This window comes from Rhyacophila brunnea, unplaced genomic scaffold (genome assembly GCF_057557595.1).
Source record: "Rhyacophila brunnea isolate RB1 unplaced genomic scaffold, BYU_Rbru_1.0 scaffold_7, whole genome shotgun sequence".
NCBI lineage: Eukaryota > Metazoa > Arthropoda > Insecta > Trichoptera > Rhyacophilidae > Rhyacophila > Rhyacophila brunnea.
In genome coordinates this window covers 39,551,306-39,570,728 of record NW_028233339.1, presented here as the reverse complement: position 1 = coordinate 39,570,728, position 19,423 = coordinate 39,551,306, and the positions used below count along the sequence as shown (strand labels likewise).

At 32.3% G+C, this 19,423-nt stretch overlaps 1 protein-coding gene across 1 annotated transcript in view; it reads right to left on the bottom strand.

The window, feature by feature from the left end:
• Positions 1-19,423, bottom strand: part of LOC147064848 (sodium-dependent dopamine transporter-like) — a 47,180-nt gene that overhangs the window by 13,273 nt on the left and 14,484 nt on the right. Inside the window, exon 2 of the mRNA XM_085958426.1 lies at positions 13,142-13,276. Within this exon, the coding sequence (XP_085814552.1) occupies positions 13,142-13,276 (135 nt within the window). The remainder of the gene's footprint in view (positions 1-13,141; positions 13,277-19,423) is intronic.

Genomic DNA, 19,423 nt, shown 5'->3' with positions numbered 1-19,423 from the left:
TACTCCGTTAAACTTGTGTATTTCCAAGATTGAACGTATACAATATTAACAATAAATGTCTTAAATTGTATAAATTATACTAGATTTATTTTTGACCGATTTTATCAATGTTATTTGTAATTATTTTTTTATATTAACAATGGAAAAAATGCCAATCCCGGGACCAGTCCCGGGATTGTCAAATTGTAATCCCGAAATCCCGGGATCAGAATTTTGGCTCCGGATTGGATTCCCTATATGTGTCAGCCTGGTAAGAGTTCGACGAGATTTTATAAAAGATGTCAAGGGCTCCTGCAAACAAAACAAAAAATAGGACTCGTTGAGTCTAGAGACTCTAGATAGTCTAGATAATTCATAAGGCCAAATATTAATAACATGAATCATTGATAGATTTCGTAGAAGCGTAGGCCGGTAGTCTACGTAATAATGTTCATTCGATTTGATTTTGGATACTAAAACAGCTTTAAAGGCATCACTACTTCAATGTTTTTGTAAAATATAACATATATTTTTTTTATAACAATATAGCCTTTCTTTCTATACCAGTTTGGTGATTTAGCACACAAGCATAAAAAGGTTCGCGATCGCTGTTTTAATTATTATTATCTAATCTGTTTCTTTCTACATTATAGTAAATATCGTACTATACGATATTTACAATACTATTACATATATACATTTCAAACTATGACCCTCACCAATACAAACGTAGCAGCCTCTACGGCGTAGACCCCTTAGCAAACCTACGTAGTTATTATATGTTTTTGTCTTTTGATTATTACGACAATTACTTTAACTAAGATTGTATGATTATAAAAATGATTTAAAATATGTAATACAATTATTATAGTTTATGTTCCTCATTTAAGTATTTCCATGACAGGTTAGCACAAAAAATAGTATTTGTTAGATATTGTGTATAATTTGGATCACCTCGAAAACATACTCACTACTAAATAATTTCCGAAAAAATATTTACTTAACGAATGCTACATTTTTAATTGTCGTGATATAATTACTGAATAAAAAATAATAGTTAAATTCAAAAATAGTTTTTTTTTAAATTTGGTCTGCCTGTTTTTTTGAGTTTCTGTTATAACAATATTGATGAAACTTTCACGGCTTGTAAACTACATCGTTGGTACTAATTTAATTTTAATATCGATATGTAAAGCTATGAAGTGAAGATGAAAAATAACGGTTTTCCAAGAAGTCATCACAGAGTATTTAATATGTTCAAATAGTTGCGGTGGATCGATGTGTGGATAGGGAAAAGTGCGCCCAGATCCAACCATTGTTTATTTAATTGATTGAAAACAAGAATAAATTAATCTAATTTTTTATTGTTTACTTTTTCGTATTTAATTCACACGAATGATGCCGCTAATCCTAACTAGAATAAATAAATGTTAGTCCTCACATTTTACTCTGGTTTTTTTCCAACACATTCGCATAATGTGTAAATATAAAATCAATTTCAGTAGGCACTACTCACTGTTACAGTGATTCGACTCGGCGAAACTACGAATCACCTTACTGATCGAGTGGAACCATTTTATCCTCTTAACTATTATTATATAAAACAATTAGCTCTGTGACTACCTACAACTGTTCATAAAAAAACTGAATAACCATGTAAATTTTAGACGTGGGGACTACCACATAATTTTATTTTTAAACTGTATTAAAAAAAAAATTAACAAACATAAATATAGTTATATTAACAAGAGTTATATAATATATATAGAAATATTTTGTGTATCCAATCATTTATTACGATTACATTTTTATTGAACACTCTTCCGATAATCAGTTGAAATTTAAAACCTAAAATTTATATACCAGCATAAATAAAGAAGATTTTTCCAATTGTCATTGTTTTGGATGAAAAAAACGATAATAACAAAAAGAAGGACTTTGTCAAAAAAAAAGTATGACTAACGTTTTATGATTCTCTCAAGCAGTGGCGTGCTAAATGCGCGTCAAAAGTTGATGGCGAAATAGGTATTAAATCGATATTATTAAATTAACAAATCAGGAGGAGATCTATGCAGTGACGTCCCGTGGGGGTAGGCAGATTGAGCATCGCTTGGGGGCGGCAGTCACTCGAAGGGCGGCAAATCGTGAAGAATCATTTGGTATAATATATAGAAATAGGCACCTAAACTTAGCAATAACGAAAATATCTTTCCACTAAAAAAATCAGCTCAGTGGTTGGCGACAAAATGTATTAATTGACATAAAAGTTTTAACAGTTGTCAGGTGTATCTTTTCAGTACCTCAGACTCTGGTGATTTGTGTAAGTGTCTAACTTAGTTATATTAAATTTAGGCGCTTTTTATATCTAAATTAAATTTTATATGTTTTAGTGGTATTATTTTGTTAGTAATGTATACATACAACACATTTTTTAGATATTGGATAAAAAGTTGGTCATGAAAGTATGGCAAAAATTACTGCATAAAAAATGGGGCGGAATTTTGGCGCTGCCTAGGGGCGGCGTTTTGTCTAGGGACGTCACTGGATCTATGCCTTCAATGGATCACATCGCACATCGGTATCGAGGGCAATGAAAGGGCGGATGATCTGGCAAAGGAAGCTGGCCATTCAGGGGTACCATATCAGTGGATACCAGAAAACCTGGACTGGAATGAGGCTATAAAGAAAATGGGCCAAAGTATGTGGATAGATTTTCACCATAGGGCATCATTAGAAAAGGGGAAATGGAGTAAGTCTATTCTACCATCACCACGAGAGGTGCCCTGGTTTGTAGAGTCTCATTTGACGAGGAATGAGCTTAAGTTAAGTTAAGTAGTAGTTAGTTAAGAGACTAAGAACATGGCACACAATGGGCAAAGATTTGATGTCCTTATGGGAAGAAACGAATCGCAACTCTGCGATGAATGTCATGTTTTAGAGGACGTTGTACATATAGCACTACAATGCCCTAAATATGAACTTCACAGAGTACAGCTGTGAATTGCGGATATCTATGAGAATGTCGACGAATTGAAAGGTGTCCTGGCGGTGGGTAATACGGAAGAGCTAGGCAAAATTGTAAAGTTATTTAACAGAATAGGAGTGAGGACCTGATCGACGGATCCCCTTCTAGAAGAGAGGAGGCGATATGACAGCGAGTCGCAGTCAAAGCCTCGGTAAAATCACAAAAAAAACAACTCAGGTTTAAACGTTAAATTATGACGTTAATAACATATCAATCTATAAAATCAGTTTATCATATATGTGGTGAATATTTTATGAAACGTGTTTCGCTCACGTGGTGAGGTTTATCAAGTGTCAGTATACAAATTTACGTTTTAGTTTATGTAATGCTATAATTATTATTAATACTATTCAGCAGTGGTAGAAAAGAGAGTGTAGTTTACCCCGATTGTGGCTGACCTCTGATAGAATATAACACAAGACCAAGTATCCACTCAAAACAACATATCAATCAATAAAGAATATTAAAAAAAAAACTATTGTTTATTTAAAAAATATACTTATTTTATTATTAATACTATCAACCGAGGGTAGTTGATGGAATTGGAATGGATGGAATATAGGTTCAAATTGATTTAATCTTTGTACTATTCCATTTGAGTCGTTTTTGTGACAGCCACACTTCACAGTCATATGGGTGATTATAAATTATTTTACCCAGAAATATTTGAGATAAATAGAGCACAATTGCAGAGCCGAGATCAGCTTACCTTTCCTAATAGCCCATTGCTATATCCTATATGATTGTTTACATGGTATTTATATTATAAAACATTTATATGTAAGTATATTTATATATGTAGGTATGTGTGATCATGTATATATATATATATGTAGTTATATGTAGGTATATATAAACGTAGCATATAAGTATATCTGTTTTACTAACATAACTTTTTTAAATCATGACATTTGGTACAGTGATTATTGCATTCAGTTATGCGATTATGGATTATAAATACCCATTACTATTTATTATTTTTACCTATATTATTGACATTTCTCATTAGTTAACTCCATAAACTACCAATACGTTACTAAGTGCCGTTGTTTTCCCAGTATTGACGATTCATATCTAATTATCTATGAACACTTCAACTATTCATATTTTTTTATTTCTATACTTACATATATTATAATTTATATCTACTTGTTATATATTAAGTAGTAGGAACAATGGCCGATTGAAAACGAATGAGTTAAATAAAATTATTGTCCTCGTTTCGATAAATATTATTTCTGTTGACGTATTTAGTACGCCACTACATAAAGGTATATGGGCAGGCAGGCAACCTTCAGGGGCTGTAATGCGATTTTATGTGGAGCAGTACTCAGTGACCCCGTTGAAAGAGTTTCCCCCCCCCCCATTTCGCGCCGCATCCCCTCCACCCCTCCACCCGCCCGAGCAGACATAATAATATCCACTAGATTTGGGGATTACAATAAATCAAGTTACGGAGGGTTTCTTCCACTTTTACACGATTTAACAGGAGTCGGGAGGGACTGGGTAGGCAACTTTAGCAGACGTGACAATTGCATTTCTTACTCTCGCGAGCCGATACTTATCATTTAAAGGACCTACGATGAACATAGTACATAACAGGCACATACGTTTTATTAGACGTTTTCACTTATGTGAAACAATGCCTGTAAGTTAAATAGGTCTTACCTTTCTATAATAAAATATAATACACTGGATATCAACTTATAGTCTGTCGTTAAAATTTCATTAATAGTTCTGAAAAGCTTTTGCCTAGAAAACATTTATTTCCGTATTATAGGATGTTTTATTGATTATAAAAGTGACTAAAAATTAATATCTTTTGACTTTTAAAATTAAGGCTAAACCCCCACTCAATATAACTCTGCGTATATATTATAACAAATTCAACTTAAATTCAACATTCTATGCATTAGATAAAAATCCATTATTTTTTATTTAAAAAATGCACTTTTCGTCGAAACTTAATTACCAAATATTCTATTCCTCATTTTCATATTCATATTTACACATATATACTGTATTTTAAAGGTTATTTAACCAAACGATGCAGAAAAGTTATTCATCATCATCATCCTCATCAGCCGGGGTCGATCCTCTGCTGAATGAAGGCCTCCCTCTAGCTGTCTCTACTCCTCTCGGTCCCTAGCTGCCGCGTACATCCACCGAAATTTATGAGATTAATAGATAAGTTATTATAAAATTTATTTTATTTCATTATACCTACGTCATGTCAAAGTAATATATTTTAAGAAAATCTACTGTGCGAAATAATCTACTAAAATACTAAAACCTCACATAATCTTAGAAAAAAGTTGGACCGAGTGGGATTCGAACTCACATCATCCGCTTTTTGGGTGTGTGATCTCACCTTTAGCGTATCGTTCCTTCTATGACTCAGGCGAATTGTATATTTTTTTCTAATAGGCATGTATTTTAAGTGTATCAAAGTTATATTTTTTTCTATAACGAAGCATCCAACATCCTTATTAAAACCTTGTGTATATTGAGTATTAAATAAAAAAATAATAATATTGATACTATCGACCGAAGGTACTTGATGGAATTTGAATTTAAATTCTAATGGATTTAAGTTTTGTACTATTCCATTTGAGTCGTATTTTGCGACCCGGGTTTCGCCTTTCGGCATCTTCAGGCACTGTGTACATTCACCAAACGGCAAATAAACACTGATAACAAAATCAATACAATAAACTCCAATGCAAAAAATGACTCAAATGGTACAAAACTTAAATCCATTAGAAAAAAATAATAATCTACTACACACGGTAAAAAAAACTGCTTTATATAAATGCTGAAATTCAAATCATGTTAAGTGTCCGAAACGCTCTCAAATATTGTAGACGCGACCCTTAAATCACTTAGTGACTGACTTTATTCCAACACCCCCCGTGTAATAGGTGGCATACCTCCCCTTCGCCCGCCCAGAGATGGATCATTTGAGCAATTCCAGGTCATATCTACGATTCTCGCGACAATAAGCCTTAGTCGCAGCGCTTCCAGCTTAGCCTCTCAAATGGCACTTGGTTAGAGCCGCAATACTGGCCCAAGGGGGTGCGAGGGTGAGATATTACCGAGCGGACGTGGGGCTCGTTCCATAAGATCCCACCATAAAGTACGAGTGCTTACATATTTTCTGGCTTAAAATAAAAGATTTTTCTACCGAGATATAAAAAAATAAACGATGATTCAGAATGCTTTTATCCTTATTTGGGTACCTACACGATATTTTTAATATACTGAATGACGTGATTTAACAAATTGAGCGAAAAATATTACGTCGATTGAACTAACTTATCCATTATGCAAATAAGTTAGGCGCTTTCTCTCAAGATAACCTATTTCACTATTATAGGTAAAACTAATAAAGTGGTTTGGAAACATTTTTTTGTTAGTTTTATATTTTTCGTATTATTTATATTGACCTCTAATTCGTGTCCATCCTCAAAACAACGATATAAGACATATAATATAATTATTTATAGTTGGATTTTTGTCAACATCAGTGACTCAATTTTTTTTTTGTAGAGTAATAAGATTGAAAAAACTTTGTTTCAAAATGGACCACTTTAATCAATAAAAACAATTAACAATAATTTCAACATTTTAAGTGAATACGTGAATTAATTTCAATTAATTCCAATGAATCTATTAATACAATAATTATTAATATTTAGCATAGACGATTGCATGAAATCGATCAATTTATATGTATTTATCAAGGTACTATTTATTTAAAAAATATTTTCTATTATCTCACATATTTCCAATTTAAATTTTCAATGGTACCCACATAAAATAGTTTTTCTTCACTAAAATATGACAGTTATTCACAAAATGGCAATACAAATTATATGATATACCTACTGCATGTTGGTTTACTAGTCAGCGATATAATGCTTAGGTTGTCGTTGTCACATCATTATCGAGAATACAAAGATAAACGATGTGTCTATGTTTAAATACACCAACTATTCAGGAATAATAACTTAGTATATACTTATTATTATTTTGAAAAACGTATTAACTCAATTAACTTTGCTTTAAAATGTGTTATTGAATTGAATATTGCATTATATTTTTGAATATATGGATTTCTAAGCCCTCAGAGGCTCAGGCACAAGCAGCATTAATAAATTATTGAATTAAATTATGTATGCGCGTTAGAAATTATACTTCTTTGGCGTAACAAAACAAAATAAGCCGTTACCTGAGTCTATTTTACAGTAGATTATGTTGATGAAAACGTACGCGATTAATCTGTGTCTCATATAGCACATGACAATTGTAATTTAATTATTGTATTGGACCAAAACTCATCTTTGCTATACAGCGGTTATAATCGATTCAGAAGTGCCTAAGATGAATTAATAAAAAATCAAATTTAATACTTATATTTTTTAATTATTTACCAACTCAACATTCACAAAATTTATTTATTAATACATTTTTCCTCATAAATAATACGTATATAAATATAGCCTCAAATCTTGATACACAATCTTTACAATGGAAAATAAATATACACTTCAGTATAAATAAAGTTTTATGAATATAAATTAACAGTGTAGAATGTTAGTCTCCAGAAATTTGTTTATAAACATGTATATTTATTATGACACAATGTTGTTTATGTTTACAACACGTGCTCTTTACTTGGTTGTATTGAACGACTAACTAAATGACACTATGCGCATGCGCATGTACCCTCGAGACCGAAATGAATATAATCATAATAATAAATTGTGTCTTACATCGGCGCGCGCAACTTCGCCACACGACAAAAATACACTCTGATCTGTTTTCCCAAACGCGCCAAAAGAAGTATAACTTCAAAAAGCATATATTATAATATGGGAAAGAAAATTATCACATTCAAACCTTTTGACAATAAGTAATAATTAATTGTGAATTTCATACAAAATGTAATAAAGGGGATGTGTGAATTGTGAGATTCTCAATTATTATATATATTTTTTATAGAAATAATAATATTTTAATATATATATTTTTTATAGAAAAAAAATCCTAAACCACCTTATATCGTTGCAATTTTAATACAGTAAATAATGTAATACAAGTATATTATTAAAGGAAACGATGTCACCCATATTGTCCGCTAGATTTTCCGATTTAATAATAATTAGTCGTTGAAGAAATAAGTAAATTGTAAATTACCATTTTGCTAAAAATCGAAGCATATTATGTGACTAACAACTACTCAACCGTGGAGCATTGGAAAGAAAAATTATTACTACACATATAATTAATAAACACACATTAATCTTTGTTTAAATTATGTCTAGGCTAGAGAGATTGACAACTTCTTCAAAGTACATAATAACATAGTAGACAATGAAACGAAACTTTGAAATAAATACGCACATAAAATACAAAATACCGATGCCTTAAATTCAAAGTCAGCCTCCAATTAATTTTCCGAGCAAAATTCATGTCAGAGCAAAAGTCTAAATCTACACGGAGTTACTTATCAAAAGTCCCAACTGCGACACAGAGTCAGGGTAGGGGGCGCGACTGGTGGCTTACGGGGGTGGAAATATTGCATTAAGAGAGTGAGCCACGGCGGCCGGAGAGTGCGGCGTAAGTGCTTCCCTCACAATGGAAAATACATTTCTACGTTTCTTTAAAGCGGCGGGCGGGGGGGGGAGGGCGACGGAGGAATGATTTAGCTGCGACACCACTCCGGCGGGGTAGCGCACCCCCGCACTACCCCGGAGAGCGGGCCACTTACCCCGACGCGAACATTCCGGAGGGTATCACTCCACAGGTGGAAATCTCCGGCTAACGACGTTTTTATGCCGGCGACCGACCGCAGCTTTGTGATTCAGTCGCGCTCGGCGGACCGTGGAAAGCGAGGAAAACGACCGTCTTGCCGAGTGGTTACTGCAAAGGTGACCGCACTTTCGGACGGACGTATATTTTAGCATTCGGACGGTAATCGTGACATGATTGGTGAGTGATGGACGTTTTGAATTTTGGGTTTATACCCCACGACCCACAGTAGTTATACTCGTAACATTGACGTCAGATTGGGTTGATGCAGACCAGGGATGGAGAACATTTTTACGTACGCGTGCCAAAATATATCAAATATTATTTTTCGACTGTCTGGCGTGCCGAGCAGTTTTTCATGGGAAAAATGGTTTTTAAAAATTCTATTAAAAATAATGACGAATCTAGATCAGTGGTTCTCACCGTGGCCGCAACAAATTTCACTTTTGTTGTGATTGAAAAAATTAAAGCTAAATTTTATTTAAGTACTAAAAAATAGATCAATTTATTTATAGACAAGTCCATTTAATAAAAAGACATTTGAACATTTTAGTACATATCTATTTATTTAAAAATAATGCAAATGAAAATTTCTTAGTTGGTAAGGCGCTCGCCTTCCACCCGAGAGTTCCTGGGTTCGATTCCCGGTCATGACAAAAACATTTATGTGTTTTTCTCAAAGCCTGGGTGTTTGTGATTGTTCAAAATTACTAACAACCACCTTGTACGAAAAAGCAAGGACATTTTTATTAATAATTCTAAAAAAAAAAATACTCCTTATTTCCAATGCGAGCCGCGTGGCTGCTTCTAAGTTTGCATCTGTCAACTGGCTTCGATATTTGTTTTTTTGTGAAGTCCATTACACTGAATGATCTTTCACAGTATACTTTAGTAGGAAAAATCGACAATATTAATAAAGCAATTGTTGCCAATTCATTGAATTGACTTGATTCTTGGTCAACGTATCAAAATTGTTCAACCGTGTTATTATTAAAATGGTTTTTAAGTACTTGGACATGATTCATTTCCAATAACGCATAGGTATTTAACGTTAATTAAATGAAATACTGAAAATTATGTTGATCTGATCTAGATACCACTCACAGAACATAGCACACATATAGGTTTATCACTTTTTTCAATTACGCCATACATTTCGGTCCACCGATGTTCAAACTTTCCATCAGAATTACAACTACTGGCTCTACTAAGTTTTTGTTTCTTATTTGGTACAGCCATTTTGGTGGATATAAATGAAAATGTATTAATTAGGTTAATTCTTTACGCACAAATTGACATCATCATTGTTGAAATCAGATGAGGCATTCCTCGCTACGGTTGTCTCAAGCATTGCAAATCGATCAAAATCAGAGGTTCGTGGCGCGGCTTCCCCCGCCGCCTGATGAGGTGAGTGCGATAATATTCTATGTTACACATAAAGCCTAGGAACTGCCCTATGCAATTATATATTTACATTAAGCGTAATGCTAATTCTTGACGAGTATTTGCCTGTTTTTTTTAAACAGTGCGATTTGTCATTTATTATTACAGGTATTATTTTTTCTCTTCGTACGCATGCCAAGCAAAATCATCTCACGTGCGTAGGTTTGCTACCACTGACGTAGACAATGTTTTATAAATTCATTTGATAACATAAATTCAGTTCAATTGGTGTGTTTCTTTGAACCATTTATCAATACCAATGATACAGGCCTACAAACTTATCTGTAGAATGGCCAAAAATGGAATTATGAACTACCATAGGACGCCATTTTGAAAATGTCATTCAAATGTCAGATTTTATCCAGTTACGAGTCTTGATTGGGTAGTTTTCGATAGTGGCTCCCCCATCCCATTCTTCAGATAAGTTTGTAGGTCTGTACTGACTGCGCATTCGATATTTAAATGCATTTTCATGTAATCTCAGGTTAACTAATCTTACATCGAGCATTGCTTTAATATTATTATTTGTTAGAATAATATGTGCATAGCAGGATAAAGAAATATATTTTCAAGGTAAATAAATTGTAAATAAATTGAGCTGTCGTCAGTGTATTAAATCCGTTATAATGGTATTCATTTTTTACAATGTACAAAATATATTATGTATTACTTGGTTTTCTGATTGATTCTAACTCAGTTTACTCTAGCTGAAGAGTCAGTAGTCGAGTCTGCTTGAATGGTAGGGGGGGGGGGGGTACGATACGTGTTAATGACAATGTTAAGATTGTAATTTGGTAAAGCTGAATTCACACAGAATATTAAGGTTCAAACGAACAAACTCAATAAATAATTACTAGGTACCTGTTTTATCAATTTACTGGAAATAATTACAAGATAAAAAGAACTTTTTATGTACAACGTTTTTAAATTTTCTGTTGACTCGACTCGACTTAAGCTCGACTTGACTATCTTAAACGATCAAAAAAAAATGTACTTGATAGAAATACTGAATAATGAAATGTCATTTCATATTGATTTCCATGGTAACGCACGTATATATTATTTATTAATAATTTAATTGCTAGGACCCCCTACCAACCAATAATGGTATCGAAATAATTTTTCATACAAAACAGAATTAACTAAAAATGAATTCAATTCTACTTAAAGATGGCTAAAAGTATTAAAAAAATGCATTGGCATCGTGTTCTGATATATTCTAAAAGTTTTAAATGTCTATCTAGTCGGGAAGTTAGTTAAAAATCGATTGCAAGATTTGTACCGAACAAATAAGAATACGACCTAAGAAAAACGTTGTAAAATAGAAACGTGTTTAAGATGTCATACTAACAGTTGAATTTATCATTCACAAAACAATTAATTAACATCACAATTATTATCGTGATTATAAGCATGTACCTTCTGTATCAAAATATAAATTTAAAAAAATGTCGGTCAGCCGTTACATTCTTTCGGGCGATTTTTTGCTACAGCTGTTGAAGAAGTCTTTTTTCCAAAATATTTACTCGATTTGCATTTAGTGGTTCCCTCCAAAAAATGGCACTATTTTCCAAGAGAATGCAGCGAGGCGGAATGATTGCATTCCCAATTACAATAAGTGATTTCTCGCCATTTAAAAGCTGCCTTCACTCTGCTGATTGTAATGGCGTCCATTAATCGTTTACCACCCAAACCACTAACAGAGACAGACCGATTAAGCGAATTGATGCATTGACATAATCATATTATTACATTAATAATATATATCATAATTGCTATTAAAAAGAATTAGAGGACGCTGACCGCTACGAGGAGATTTTCAATTGTGATTGACAACCGGATGTTTTTGTTCACAGAAAGCAAAATCAATTAAGTATGCCTCTCTCAAATACACATGTATGGCAGTACGTAAGTCAAATTAGTATGCAATGGGCAAAAGTTTTTTTTCGTTGCTTAGCTCATTTCGTTGTCGACAAGATAACGAATGGAATCGTATAAAATTTAGTTAAGGTACAGATCGACAAGACAAGGTACCTATAGTAGTGACGATGAATAGTGTTTTATTCTTTTAATTTTGGTAAAATTTTAATACCATTTCGATAATGAATATCTTTCAATATAGATAATATAATCGATTATAAGGTTTAGGTAAAGTTAATACGGTTTACTAAATATTGCAATCCCAACCCCCCCCCAATGCAAAATTTCAAGACGAATCACAAAAATAAGGTATTTAAAAAATACAATATTTTTATTGTTTATTAACAAATGAAATAAAATCCATACTTACACAACTTCATATTTAGTGATCATATTTTTATTATGAGTTGGTTGGTATAACGTTTAGTTGGTAAGTATAATGTTCGCCCATCCCCCTCAAATACAGAGAAAAGATTCATAATTTACTCACCCTTAGCATATTTTTAAAGACAGACTTCAGGCATCCTTGTTATTATAAATAATGACAGAATAATTTTATTCTTTCAAGAGAAAATACTTTATAGGTATGGTAATATTTAAAAAAAAAATGAATACCTTTCTCCAATAAATAATCTGGAAACGGTAAGAAGTTCAATCAGATGTGTCAATTGTCCACCTTTTTTAGACACTTAATATCGTATTATTATAATATAAAATCGATTTCAGCATTTTCATTCTCTGGATGTTGGGATCAGGACATGAAGCGAGGTCGCGGGATTATAAACCCGAGTCAGATATTATAACATTGACCGAATTAAAAAATACATTAATGGACTTGTGGCCCATACATAGTCGTCTAGGCGAACCATGGACACCATTACATATTATTAATATCCTACTTTCTAATTATGCATGAATTTGAAATGATTTGAAAGGCATTTGATTAAATGTATTTTTTACCTTTGAGGAGTGGAACAAGTCTTCCCCAGCAAGTGATGGCTCCTCTCCGATGGAATTGTCCAAGAGCCAGCTCCATGTAGAACAGCGGAATGCCGCCCACAATCAGCATCACCCCATATGGAATAAGGAAGGCACCTAGTCACCAAATCGAAAGAAATCAATTATAGGTAGGTATATAAAGTATTGAACAAAAAATAAATATATACCTACTTATACTTTTAAAAAATCACATATTTACAAAAACAACATATTTACAGACTTATAATATTATGCTATATCGTAATAATTGAGAAGCTGAGGATTAAAAAGCATCATTGACAAATTTGAGTAAATTCATGTCATAGTTAATTAATTTACGATTGTAAATCATACAACACTGTTTTCAATATCATGTAAATAAGTGCTGGTTCTTAAATTTAAAGTTTTGTTTTAAGTTTTTTAAGTTTAAGTTTAAGTTTTTAGTTTTTAGTTCTTAACTTAAATTATTCAAACAAAAATTAAATAATATATTGATATATGTTTTTGTTTATAAGTATTTTTAGTATTTGATGAAATACAAGTCAGACCAAAATTCTTAAATCAGATAGGTACGTAACTTAATTAAAAATATGTCAGTTAATAGCAATATCTTATTAAAATTAAGTTAATGGAGTGTAATCTAATGTTAGGAATACAATGTATATAGGTAGCGTTTTATTCAAACAAATCAGTTAAGTACTTACATAACATTTAACTCACATATTTTACGTATAAACTCATTGTTTATTTATACCTCATTTTTGTACTCATTTAATCTTTATCACACCGATTAGTATGTAAGTACGACATTTTCAGAACTGCGTGGACTGATTATAATAAACGTCAGTTCATAATTTATGTTATTAAAATGTATCATTATTTGGAACAGCGTAAGTACCAATTTCAATAATTTTACGATGCATTCTCGAAGAGGTTTATCCAACTTATTGAATAAAAAAATAATTTTCTTATTGTGACATTAAAAATCTATTTTTTTACTATGTCCAGTCTTATGAAGATCATATGGGCATCCACAGGGTGGAGGTTTGTATTAACAGTTTTTTTTTTGTTTTTACGAGAAACCAATATTAGTTACTTATTCAACTTATTAGGCCCATACTCTGGGTCCAAACACACATTGAAAAACATCGTGTGAATTTTGCCAGACCCTGGATTCGAATCTAGGAGACACGAAATTATAAGCCAACGCGGTAGCCGCTCGGCCATCGCGGGCGTCAAATTTTTAAGCATCTAAAATATATTATCGTATAGGTTACCCTATAATTCACGAAATAAACTCAATCAAGATAATAATAATTGTCAACTTTGAAAGTAAACTTAAAAATGAAGATGAAGTATAGGAAATGAAAATAATACATTCAAAGTAACTATGATCTTTATAAGAACGATTGAAATAGGTTCAAATTCGTGAAGTTGTCAGTATACTGTACTTATAGATAAATCACGTAAAATAATACGAGAACACCACAGTGGAAATGGATTATTTATGTTTTCATGGGGAAATCAATATTGTCGTTCAATATTATTTATTACATTGCGGTTAAATTTAAGATTTCCGCAGAAAATACCCACTCTACTTACTGGATATAACTCTTTTTTTTTTTTTTTTTATGACCATGTCCGATCCTGATAGGATCATATGGGCCTCCACAGAGTGGAGGTTTGTATTGACAGATTTTGTTTTTTACGAGAAATGGATGTCAGCCACTTGCTCAACCTATTAGGTCCATACCCTGACACACACAAATTGAAAAACAATATGTGTACTTGCCAGACCCAGGATTCGAACCTGGGACCCACGGCTTTATAGTCCAACGCTTATGCCGCGCGGCCACCGTGGCCCACCGCCACAATTCTACATTTCCTTCTCTACAAAATGATAAAACTAGGTAAGTCAGAAGTTAATGGCAACTGTATTAATTTTGTGTTTGAAAATATTAACATACCATATTAATATACCATAAATGCATTAAATAAATAAAATAATATACCGACAATATTTTTTCATACAATTGAACATTATTTAATTGTTTCCAATTAGACAAGCACAATTTTCCCTTTTTATTTAAAATAATAATTATAGCCTATGCCCTAGACTTATGTTAATCAAGTAATGTTTAAATTTCATTTTCCCAACACTGACCAAATCAGAGTAATCTAGTAAAGTTGTAGTATTGAGGTAACAAATTATATAAATATTATTTTATAGTGTAGTTTTTAGTACCTAATATACAATACTATGCCATGTTGAGTACGTATTTGTAATATTTAAAACTCCCCTCCAGGTATAATTATGTCAAATTTTATTTTAATTAAATTGAAAGAAAATACCCATTTGAAGTAATTAATGTATTTGGTAAGTAAGTAGGTATTATTGGTATTATAGTAAAGGAGAAAAAAAAACGCGGCGTAATGTGAAGCTGATCCCATGATGCCTAGCGACGACCGCGGGTAATACCCTCAGGGATTGTAAGCCGATTTTTCATTATGGAAAGCCAATGTCTTTGGAAAATTTTATTCCTTCCTGCTACAATAGTAAATCATTTTATATTTTTTGTAGACATTTATAACTGATATTAACCACTGTTGGCATCTTGCTACTGAAATGCAGTGTTAGATAAAATAAAATATAAGAGAGAAACGTAATAAATAATAAGTAATTTAAGTAGGTATAGCTATACTGACCACACATAATTTGAAAACATCTCATGCACATATCCACTAGAAAACAACCATTCTAGAAAAAAATACGTCACCCGATGGGGCATGAACCTGTAACCGCTGGATTCGCGTTAGTGTGGTTCTGCAATTAAGCTACGGGCATCCTATTTAATTACGACAATTATAACTAGTAGTTTTTACATGAAAATAGGTACTTATCAAATTGCGTTACAATCTTGGCTATAGGTTATTGTATATTAAATTAAGGTAGATATCGACTAATTCCTTAATTTTTATAACGTACTTAGACTTGCTAATAATTTAATAAACTATTTTTTATATGTAATCAACTAACAATAAACAAGATTTGAGAATGTAACATTCTATATTATATTGAACATAGATAATTTGAAAACATCTCATATACCCACTAGAAAAAATACATTTTAGAAAAACCGACAAGACACCCGTCAGGTCTATATAATTATACTATTAATACATTCAGGCGTATACAGTGGCGTAACGAACGTTAGGCGCTCTACAAAGTTGTGCCGAAAGTTTCCCTGGAGCAACTTCCAAAGACCTTGGTTAGCGTGCACTAGAGTGTACAATAATGACATTACGGTCAATTCTCGATGAAAAAAGAGAAATAATAGTAGTTAAAATAGCTATAAGTTATTTACTACAGGTTTTTACAAGCACTTTAAATATTCAATATATTAAAAAAAGTTTTTATGCCCGACCCTTTACTTAGGAAATAAGGGTTTTACCTTATTTTATTGTATTGTATCTATTATTTATTATTGGCCGCACGCACTATCACGCCGTGGGTCTCAGATCGAATCCAGGGTCTGGCAAGTACACATATTGTTTTTCAATTTGTGTGTGTCAGGGTATGGACCAAATAGGTTGAGCAAGTGGCTGACATCCATTTCTCGTAGAAAAACAAAATCTGTTAATACAAACCTCTACTCTGTGGAGGCCCATATTATCCTATTAGGATCGGACATGGTCGAAAAAAAAATTGTTAGTGTGTATTTTCCATTGGTGAGTGCACATAATAAACGAAGATACCGAAAGGCGAAGCCCGGGTCCCAAAAATGGTATAGGTACTCAAATGGAATAGTAAAAGACTCAAATCAATTAGAATTTAATTCAAATTTCATCAAGTACCCTCGATCGATATTATTAGTTTTTTTAATAACATTTATTATTGAAATAATTTTAAAATTAGCAATTAAATACGTGTCATAACATTTTTATAGCAGGTAAACGATATCGAGCATTAATGACAGATGGAACATTACTTATCGGCATTGTGCTGCAATAATTGTAAGAAATAATAATTTTGTTATTAAATATGTGAAAAGAGTAGCACACATCGTCAGCTCAATGATGAACCTGAACTCCACGTGCCGTTGACTGCAGCGTAAATGATATGCAATCTCCAAGGCGTGAAGATGATTAATTATATCACATAAAGGTTAGAAATTAATAAACCCGCGTCAGCAGAAGTGGATGACGCATATTTTGCAAAGTGGGAATTTACACATTAGCAGGGGCGGCTCTACCTTAAGGGTTCATAGGGACCATCCACACATCGTTATCATGTGGAGAATGCGTAAAAAACGTCCGATATTTTTATCATTGTCATAATATACCTACTTAATTAAATGATTAAATAAATTATTTAATTTATTTCATCTATCTAAACCCGTCGCAATTTTAGTGAGATATTTATTATTACTAGCTGAGCCAGCTGGCTCTCGCCAGTCTGTCTCGCTAGGTCTTGCAGACGGCTTGGCGGTGTTGGATTTTATTATAATTGTGAAGTATGCATAGATGGCGCCATAGTTTTCTCTTCGGGATGGATTTTTTATTCACGTCAGACAGTTTGACATTTCGCTGATAGTAGTAGAATGAGGTTGCGGAATCCTTCATCCAGCAGTGGATTGATCCTAGTTGATGATGATGATGATAACGATATGAGTATGTAGATAAATATAATATCACCAATTTTGATAAATACAGCAATTCAAATGACAGAAAGGAATAGAATCAGGCTAGAGAACCCTTCATCCAGCAGTGGATTAGATCAGGTCAATGGTGACGATGACGATATTAATATGTAGATAAATATAATATCACCGATTTTGATAAATACAGCAATTCAAATGACAGAAAGGAATAGAATCAGGCTAGAGAACCCTTCATCCAGCAGTGGATTGATCCTAGTTGATGATGATGATGATTATAACGATATGAATATGTAGATAAATATAATTTCACCGATTTTGATAAATACAGCAATTCAAAAGACAGAAAGGAGTAGAATCAGGCTAGGGAGGGCTTTATCCAGCAGTGGATTGGTTCAGGTCGATGATGATAATGACAATATAAATATGTAGATAAATATACTATCACCGATTTTGATAAATACAGCAATTAAAATGCAGAAAAGTATAGAATCAGGCTAGGGAGGCCTTGATCCAGCAGTGGATTGGTTCAGGTCGATGTTGATAAGGATGATATAAATAGGTATAGTATCACAAATTCGTTTAACTGCTAGTAGTAGAATCAGGTTGTGGAACCCTTCATCCAGCAGTGGATTGATCCTAGTTGATGATGATGATGATATGAATATGTAGATAAATATAATTAATAGTATATAGATAATATATTATTAATAATGATAATTATAATTATAATTATAGTAATGTATGTAATGTATTAATAATGATAATTATAGATAATATAATAAATGAAATTCAAGAAATCTACTGATATTTGTGTTTCTCCATAATTGTAAATTAACTGATGATTCTTTCAATAATAAACTTGAAATGATTTACGCATGACGTTTTTTGATGTTATACACTTCTAAATTGACATAAAAAGCATTGTAACTCTACCCAAGAGCGCCATTTTACCCATTAATATCATCATTGCTTACAGTAAATTAATATTATTAGTTATTGTTATTCTTATTAGTTTTAAATCATATCTAATAAACCACATTTTTCAAAATCTACTGATATTTTATGAAATCTACTGAATTTTTTGTCAAAATCTACTGAAATTTTAAATTTTAACTTGGCAACACTGGGTTGATCGCATAGTCAGTGTCGCCATGTCTATCTACTGATTTTTTAAATTTTGGCTTGGCAACACTGGGTTGATCGCATAGTCAGTGTTGCCATGTCTATCTACTGATTTTTTTTTTAAATTTTGACTTTGCAACACTGGTTGATCGCATAGTCAGTGTTGCCATGTATATCTACTGAATTTTTAAATTTCGACTTGGCAACACTGCAACCCAGTGTTGCCAAGTCAAAATTTAAAATTTCAGAAGATTTTGAAAAATGTGGTTTATTAGATATGATTTAAAACTAATAAGAATAACAATAACTAATAATATTAATTTACTGTAAACAATGATGATATTAATGGGTAAAATGGCGCTCTTGGGTAGAGTTACAATGCTTTTTATGTCAATTTAGAAGTGTATAACATCAAAAAAGGTCATGCGTAAATCATTTCAAGTTTATTATTGAAAGAATCATCAGTTAATTTACAATTATG